Here is a 9428-nt window from a genome sequence, read left to right as displayed (position 1 = left end):
CAGACAACCATAACAAAAGATGTACATGGTTCACCTTTACAGGCTACATCCACGGCCAACACCACCAGAAAAGCTTTCATTAAATCAAAGACCATTACATGCTCTTTCCGCCACCCAATACAAGACTCAAAGAGTTAACAAGACATACCCGAGAACACCCTCGAAGAAACCATATAAGCCAATTCTCTAACCATTCCTCGAACCAGCCGCATGCCTTCTCTTCTACACCTTCTTCACAGCTGGTAGTAACAGAGGAGAAACATGGAAACACTAGAAACTTGGTTTAGAGCAAATCCCTAGACCCTAAACATACTAGAACACCAAAATCCTCTCGTTACAAGTTTTTCTATCATACCGATATTGAGCTTCGCGGTAGCACTCGACCCTCCAACAAAGAAACCAAAATCCTAAGCACAAGGATTTTACCACTCTTTTAGGTTGGATGTCAACAAAGCTACAATTATGGTTATATATATAGAGAAAAAAAACTTGGACCTTAAGAATACTTAACTTTAGGAATAAGTTTTCCTAACTTAATCACCAAGTAAACTATTTCCTAATCGGTTTAAGAAATCCATCTAAATATAGAAGAGGTCATAAAATAAGAAACCCAAGTTTTACTTAGATGGTACCAAAGACCAATTGTCCAAGAATCAATCTAGTCGTATCCAAAAAAATTACGTCGGATGTATCTACTAAGATTGATAAACGTACAACCCATGATATTTCAATTATAAAGATAAATAATATAATGTGAAAAAGAAATAACACAAACACCAGAAGTTTTGTCAACGAGGAAACCGCAAATGCAGAAAAACCCCGGGACCTAGTCCAGATTGAACACCAAACCTATATTAAGCCGCTACAGACACTAGCCTACTACCAATTAACTTCGGACTGGAATGCAGTTGAGCCCTAAAAGGTATCCCACCGATTAAGGTACAGTCACGCTCCTTATGCCTCTTGAATCCCATCAAGACTCTGAGCAATTGATTCCCTTAGATGACGTCACACCAACTAATAGTTGCTTCAACTAAATTGAAGACTTTAAACCAAATCTTCCTCCCACATATTAAGCCTATATAATTGATTTTCTGATTACGATCGAAACAGATGATAAAATAAAACGTAGGATCAAGGTGATGAAAATCGATAGCAAGACAAAAGTTTAGCTATCCTCAAAATACGGACTTATGCAACCCGAAACGCAGCCTAGATTATTATTCACCTCATAAGTATAAAACTTGTGGAATCAACAAAGTTTAAGACGAAGAGAACTTTGATGATTTCTATCTATCTTGATTGGTGGAGCAAGCTCGACAAACAATCAAGATCAGGATACTCAAGTTATCAAGGAAAGATATTGGACCTAGCTTCACGAATCCATTTGAAGTCTTTATAGTCGCTAAAACATAAAAAGGTTAGGAAGAGGACGACTCTAGATACAACTAGGACACACCAAAAAGTAGTGTCTGGATTCAAAGACCCCGGTTGCTTGAAGTTCCCCTTTTATAGACATTCAAAGCATATGTTGCTTTAGGTTTAAGCTAAGATAGCTTTGGAACCAAGCAAACAATATCCACCATTTGATGAATCTTTGAATCTGATTTATATGAGAAAGATATACACTCTGGTTAGGTGAAAACGTAACCGTACCGTGTACAAAGACTATGTTCAACATGGTTAACCGTAACTAGCCAGTTTGAACTTAAGAGCTTAATCATCATTTAATGAACACATAAGACATTAACTCCGAGTCACAAACATGTGATCAATTAAGTCTAGTGTTTATAGAGATTTAATCAAATGTTAATTATCTCGAAAAAATAATTTAAACACACTTGAAAATATAATGGCATTGTAAGTAGGTGTACAAGGTACAAACACCATTATTTCCAAACATATCGGTTTGGAAACTGTTAGGGTGTCTTATCAGAAACTTTAAACCAAGACTGAGTTCCAGAGTTCACAAAACCTTTTCAGTTACCAAACTTCCGGAATTCACAGAACTTTTTCAGTTTGCGTACCGGGTTGGAAACTTAAGACTGTCGGCGGTTCCGGAGTTCACAGAACTAAATTTGTTTGCGTACGGATTTGGAAAGCTACCGAGTCCAGGAACACAAAACTGTTTTAATTCATCGTAACATTCCAATTTTATATTTTCTCCAGTTTGTAAGTTTCTAAAGAATTGTTTGCACTAGTTTTTATAGATTTTTCCGTGACAAAAAACCCAAGAGGTAAATAAACCCAAGAGACAAGACACATTTGAGAACCTTAAACGAGCTTTATTTTTCAAACAAAAAATACGAAATAGCATGCACAAAGGAGAGACTAAGCTTGATGTTTGCTGAAATAGTTAGTGAAAAAAAATTCATCCCAGATCTTGCTGACATCATTTTCAGTGACGAAAATGTTTCATTGACGGGAGAATGTGTACCGAGACAGCACCCTGTGTCCCAATGCAGAGAAATAACGTTTCTGACCGTTTGATCCGTTCTTTGTGCAATTCACGGTACACAATCATGGTGTGTCTATCACATCCGTTTCAGTGAAAACTCGCTTCAGTAATAAAGTCTCGTCTCTCGTTCTTTATTTAATTCATCTCCTCTCCTGCAGTAAAACAAGTGGACCACAAACTAACCTTGACTTAACTGGGAGTATGTTGCAGCATTAGATTTTGATTTGCAAAAATTCTTGGTGAACCGCCCCTATGGACACCTTAAAAACCGCCTCCTCACAGTCCCAACTCCCATGGCCCACCAAAACTGACCCCTGCAAACTCCCGTACCATGGGGCCCACTTTTGTGTGAGTGGTTTGGTTTGTTGCTTACCATCATTTTTTTTCCTATTTTCTGGAATCTGGAGTCAAACATCACGTGATCACAAGGATCCAAGCATGTCCTGTGTTTCTGTTTCCTTGTAGGAATTCAAGAATACATGGTTCCCGTACAAGAAATGCAACATTTTGACCAAGCAAGAACAGATAGTCGGAGATGATGACCAATAAAAGAAAAACATTCAAGTATGATTACATAATCCAAGAAGGTACAGGAGAAAAAAAATGTAACCAAAAAATTGAGAATATCATGCATTCAACTTTACAATAACAGCTGAGTTGCTAACCATTAGCAAATGCTGATGCATTCACAGAGATAGAAGTTCCTGATAAATTCATGCATATGTTCTTCCTATGCACCTCAAAATCAATATGCATCATTCTGTCTCTATTGAAGTCACTCCATGCCTTCAAAATTTTAAATTCCCTACCTTTCTACAAATTAATTGCGTACTCGCATCACCACAGTAATTATCTACTGATCATCCAGCTATTTTAAACATTACCAATTTGTTTAGCTGCTTTCTCTTCCATGCCAGCAATCCATTCGTCCATTGGATCGAACGGTTCAAGAAATATGTCAGTGTTACCTGAGTTTGAAGCAGGCAAATTTTGCAACCGGAGATTATGGTGAACGAATGTCAGCTCAGTCAACCGTTTTTGCTCTATAATGTTCCTTCCCTTCGTATGCAGTTCCTCAGTCAGACTCCTTTTCAAACCATATCTTAAGGCACCAGTACAGGTCTGAGACAGAATTCTTATAGCGAATCGTTGTAACTCGGGGCAGTCAACTCCATACAAGGACCACCACTTCGCTGAATGCAGAATAACAATCACAATGCAAATGCTAATATCAATTCAGGATCTAAGGTTTGGCCTATAGTTGATAAAAACAAACTAAAATATTATAAAAACCGACAAGATGGAAACTAGAGTTAATTTTTCTTCATACCCGGAGCAAGCCTTGCTCTTCGATCGATAGCATCCCCGCAACCAAAAGTTCCGCCTAACGTTTTATACTCTTTGAATTGTGTTGCTATCAAATCTTGTTCACGTTTATCCTCCAGAATTCGTACGATGCAGCACAGAAATCCGGTTTTAACCTCACTATCAGCAAAGAAATCTTCAAAGTAAAAGAGACCCGGATTTAAATAGTATCCCGCTGTATGGATAGGGCTATGGAGTTGGTCATCCCAAATTCCATCGATGACTGTCCACAAAGGCTGATATTTGCTTTTCCTGCCTTGATGGTTCTTTTTTATTTGCTCATTGACCTGATCCATTGTCTCGTATATGTAGCCCAACTGAGGTCTATCATCTTCTCCATTAAGTAGATGCAGAGCACGTATAAGCGGAACACTTGCCTTCAAAAGCATCTCGGCTTCAGTCCAGAAAGAAGGCTCCCTAGTGACCAAACCAGACACCATCCTTCCATCAGCCGTAGAAGCCAAGGTCGAGTCTTTCCATTCTGGCGAAGCGAACATGTTCCTCAAAATTTTCTTTTGAGACTTAATTGTCTCCAATATTAAGAAAGGCATCGCTGATCTTATCCTGGAGGAACTAACTAGGTCCACTCCACCAGTGTGTTTTCTCATGAGATTCAATACTGTCTCATGGCTGTAAATGAACTTAGTAATGGCCTTTGCTTTACTGAGTACTCCATCAGTGCCCAACATTCCTATCTTCTCCAACATGAGGCCAATGCAGTGAGATGCACAAACAGTCCAAAATATACTCTTATATTTCTCTGTCATTTGTTTACCCACTGCCTCCATTGAACCCGCAGTAGTATATGTCACAATTTGAACCACATTCTGCACTCCAACCTCATCAATAACTCCACTCATCAATGAGATCATGGCATCTACATCTCCAATGAAATCTGAGACATCAGCCGACTTCCAGAATATGGGACCCTGTGGGCTATCAACTACAAAATTAATCATATTTCGCCCACTCTCATCTGTCCATCCATCCAGCAATATGCTGCACCCTGTGCTTCCCCAAGAACACACAACTTCCTGCACATGCTCTTGTGTTGCTTTCAGTTCTTCCTCTAGGATCCACCCTTTTAGGTCATCACAACTAGGGGCCTTAAGCGCCGTGGATCCACTTCCAACCAAAGCATGTACCATATTCTTGAAGGTAGATGAGTTTGCAGAACTAAAATCAATTTCATTTTCAATAAAGAATCTGCCGATACACCTCTGGGTTTGCCTGGATGAGTCATCTTCAGCTTCTTCTTTGTTCTTCACTTTGTTTTTCTTTTTGGTGTTACGCAAAACCTGTAACATCTCATCTTTTTGCTCTGATCCAGAATACTCCATTACAACGCTGTGTTTCCTCTTCCGGGACAAGGTGGGTAGGCTGTCTTTCTCCATTTGTACCTTAATATCCTCTGGAACTTCAACACAAGGTGATACATTTCCACGTATTCCGCCTAAGTGTTGCTTAAGACGAGTATAATTACAGATCTCCCTTGCACAATAATTGCACCTGACGCGACCTTTTTTCTTAGTAAGAAGTGTACCGTGATTTTGAATGTCTGTACTCGCTTCAACAGGGGTGGAGTCGCCAGAGCTGGAATCCATCTTCCAAGAAGAACTCGATTCGGACAATTGAAGAACTTCACTGTGTTCATATGGTTTCTATGTTTCTGGTGATAAACTGATCCTCATCTGTACTCCTCTGGGATTTTAACACAAGGTCCATATAAGCTCCCATTATAAATGTACACGTATAATTAAAGATCATGTAAACGAATCTAGACCTGCATAATCCTAAACAAGAAAATGCTGTATGAATCTATCTATGATAGCTAGGGAACTCAACAGCCATTCACAATTGGTTTAGCAAATACTAGTAGACCAAAGAAAATGAGCATGCAGTAGAAAAGATGAAATCCAATAAAGAATGTAACCCAAAACCCCACATTTATGTTTGCCAAATATCAGAAATGAGCTCTAGATGTTTCTTCAGTAAAGCCCATAGAGTTAACAGCAGTGCAGAATGAAGAAGGGTTATTTCAATCAAAGCTTCATTAATTAACAGCTAAAGATAAACAAGGGTTTTGGTTTCAATTAAAACAACCAAAACATAGAAAAAAACCCAGAGATACATCCAGATATAGAAACAAAATAATAAGTCAAGAAGAAATAAAAAGCTTAAACCTACTTCACCCAGGCCAGGCAATACACATGAGGTAACTAACTAAATAAGTCACCATGATCATGATTTATGAACACAAACCCCAAACAGCAGTAATCAATCTCATTTTAATTACTGCATGTTGAGTAGACCCCCATGAGGCAAAAGAGAAAAAAAAAAGTACTATAAATAAAGAGAAAAGAAACCCATAACTATAGATCAAACACTAATTAACTTTCCTAATCAGAAGAAACAATGGCATGTTTTACTGCACCATGAAAAACAACACAGAGAGTCGAGTTACTTACTTTGGAACGACGATATTGTTTGGATGGTAAAAGATGAGGAGAAGGAACAAGCTTTGAGGAGAGTGTCGATGATACTGTAAAATTCTAGTCTTGGTTTTGTTAAACAATAAACAAATGAGGTGACGTGAGGTTATGAGGAAACTTGAAGGTGATGATGAACGATAAAAGAGTTGAAAAAGGAGAGGACTAGAGGGGTCTCCGTCACGACTGTCCGTCTGCTGTTGTCATTGAGATTCGGAGATAATAATATGTCTCTTCGTTTTCACGGTAAGGGGTCTCCTAGTCTCTCCTAGATGGAATAAAATTAGTTTTTCAAAGATATTATTTACTATTCCTAATACCCAGAGAATATTCTGAAAATCTAGACAAAAATAATGAGATACAAGGTAAGTAGTTAACAAGAGCTTACACGTTAGGAGTCTATGCGAAAAGATAGAATCATATTGCGTGACTAAGAAATTCGGTGGCTTTGCCGTCCAGGATTTTTTTTTTTTTAATAGAAGGTTATTATTGGGGGCGTAAGACTCCAATAGAAGGGTTTCACTTAGATTCTTAATATACAAAAAAATGGTTATGGGATATCCTAACATATATATAAAATGTCTAGATTACCCTTTAACTAAAATAAAAACTTAAAAAACGTAGAAATGATTTTACGTCCAGGTTTGTATTCATTCCAGCAGTAGAATTTTATTCGCATGTAGTTTTACGTCCAGGTTTGGATTAGTTCCAACCGTAAAAGCTCATTTTACGTCCAGGTTTCTTTTAATGCCAACCATAGAATCCGATTTTACGTCCAGTTTTCTTTTAATTCCAACCGTAGAAGTGATTTTACATCCAGATTTGAATTATTTCCAACCATCGAAGTGATTTTACGTCCAGGTTTGGATTAATTCCAACCGTAGAATTTTATTTGCATGTAGTTTTACGTCCGGGTTTGAATTAGTTCCAACCGTAGAAGCTCATTTTACGTCAAGGTTCTTTTTAATTCCAACCGTAGAATCTGATTTTATGTCTAGTTTTCTTTTAATTCCAACCGTATAAGTGATTTTACGTCCAGGTTTGGATTATTTCCAGCCATAGACGTTTATCTTACAACCATTTTTTCTTCCCATAAAAACTTTATCCCAGAATTCACCAAGTATACACCAAAATTCATTAAATTAATTTTTATCTAATTAAATTAAATTAAAATTAACTAAATAAGGGTTGTTTAGTCATTACAAAATTATTTTAGATAAGGGTTTTTTGATATTACTTATGGGTGACCCGTTCTTGTCCTATTAGGTGACGCCCCTCTAATGGAATGTGACACCCCAATAATAACCTTCTTTTTATATAAGAAAATTTGGTAAATTACAAACTTTTAAAGGGGGTTAGTAATGGGAGATTTGGAGAGATTTTAATGTATTTCAGGAGAGTTTCATAATTACCTGTTAGTGGTGGGGAGTTTGGAAGAATCCCTTACAATCTCTGTTAGCCGTGGGAGAATCTTGAGAAGTCTTTCAAACTCTCTCAAAAACCCCGTTAATCGTGGGGGATTTTTCACAACACCCTTATCTGTTAGTCGGAAATCCCTGAATTTCTGGGGAGTTTAGGTTTCTAGGGATTTATGGGGAGTTTCATGTGTATTTTTCCGCTGATTGAAATCTCTACAAAAAGGAGAGAGTTTAAGAGAGAGTTAGGGAGAGACAATCTGAAGAGAAAAACCAGTAAAAAAGAACTCCCAAAAACCTACTTTACACGTTGATGTTCAAAACAATGAAATCATAACAAGGGAATAGTTAAGAACCCTAACATTAAAGGAAAAAGGAAAATTGTTTACAGTAAAATTTGAGGATTTGAATGGTTCACAGCGAGATAGAAGAAAGCAAATGCTTATAGAGCCAATAAACACTATCATTTTATTTATTTATTTTGAGATCGAATCATGGTGGAAGAAGTTTACTTCCATTAATAGATTGAATTAACAAGATTAGTTAATAGGGTTGTTCATCTCCCTAGACTCTTTCAAACTCCCTCTAATCAACTCCCTAAAACTCTTTAAACTCCCTAGACGTAAAATTCCAACTCTTCCAAACTCTGCACTCTCCTATAGTCCGTCCAAACCTCTAGGAATTTAAATATATTAAAGTCTCCCAAAATCTCCCACGACTAACCCCTTGAAGTTTCTAACCCGAAATGTTGGAAGAGTAATTTTCTCTAACAATAGCGTTTCTCATATTGAGATGCATGATTAATCTAATCAAATCAAATAGTTGTTCATTTTGTTATCTATCCACAATGGTGGATAGATTTGCTACAAAAATATTGAAATATTTGTAGCAAGAAAATTGTTCAATCTATGAAGTAATTTAAATGAAAGACATAGCTTTCAAACTAACTAATTTGTTGGTTGAACTTCCAAATAAGGTGTTGTTTATGAATCTTCCTACTTTAGGATTTGCATGCAGTCCAACAAGCACCAGCAAAACAGGTTTCAAGTCGCATTGAAATTCTATGTTGTGGCATGTAGTTTTGTTGTCCATGTAGTGTTATTGTTCAGGTTAGCTTGGTGATTGTTAGATCAGCCGAATGTTCTCTGAGCAACTATTCTGAAATACAAATATTTTCCTAAGTTAGACTCTTTAGGTTGATTTGCATCAAAAATCGTCAGTTCTCTCTCTTGCTCTGCAAATCGGGCGATTAGTGTATCAACTCAGTTTATCATTTTTCCATGAGTTTCTGCTGAATCAATATGCTTTATGCATCAAAAGCTTCGATTTTACAAATCCCTGAAAACTAATTTTTTTATATCTTTGTTCTTTTACTCCTTCTTTCAAAATCAGTGGTTTTAAGATTTTAATGTCTCACTAAATTTTCTTGTTCTCTCTATTTGTGCAGATTTGTTTTATCACAATGGCATTTGCCTGGAATCCCTTAGTGTTAATAGCGTTTGTTGTCATTGTTGTATTGCTGTTTAAAGCTCCGGAATCATGGCGTTTGTATCATCAAAAATCAAAGTGTTTGCTGGTTCAATTGACAAAGTATGATTGGAAGAACATCAGATCGGCATTTGGGAATAGTTCAAACTCAGTCTGAGTCAAGGGTAACAGAATCTTCCGCCATTTCAAATTTAAAAAAAAAAATCAAAAATT

At 37.0% G+C, this 9428-nt stretch overlaps 1 protein-coding gene across 1 annotated transcript; it reads right to left on the bottom strand.

Moving 5' to 3' along the window:
* Positions 1 to 3099: 3099 nt before the first annotated feature.
* LOC113274027 lies at positions 3100 to 6410 on the bottom strand. Its single transcript, XM_026523571.1, has 3 exons — positions 6292 to 6410; positions 3789 to 5524; positions 3100 to 3651 (listed from the first exon to the last, which is right to left on the bottom strand). Exons 2-3 carry the CDS (start codon positions 5425 to 5427, stop codon positions 3332 to 3334), a joined length of 1959 nt encoding a protein of 652 aa, XP_026379356.1. The 5' UTR covers positions 5428 to 5524; positions 6292 to 6410; the 3' UTR covers positions 3100 to 3331.
* Positions 6411 to 9428: the final 3018 nt, after the last annotated feature.

Source organism: Papaver somniferum, chromosome 4 (genome assembly GCF_003573695.1).
Source record: "Papaver somniferum cultivar HN1 chromosome 4, ASM357369v1, whole genome shotgun sequence".
NCBI classification, from domain to species: Eukaryota; Viridiplantae; Streptophyta; class Magnoliopsida; order Ranunculales; family Papaveraceae; genus Papaver; species Papaver somniferum.
The sequence above is the reverse complement of the archived record's forward strand: the minus strand, read 5'-3'. Positions and strand labels throughout refer to the sequence as shown.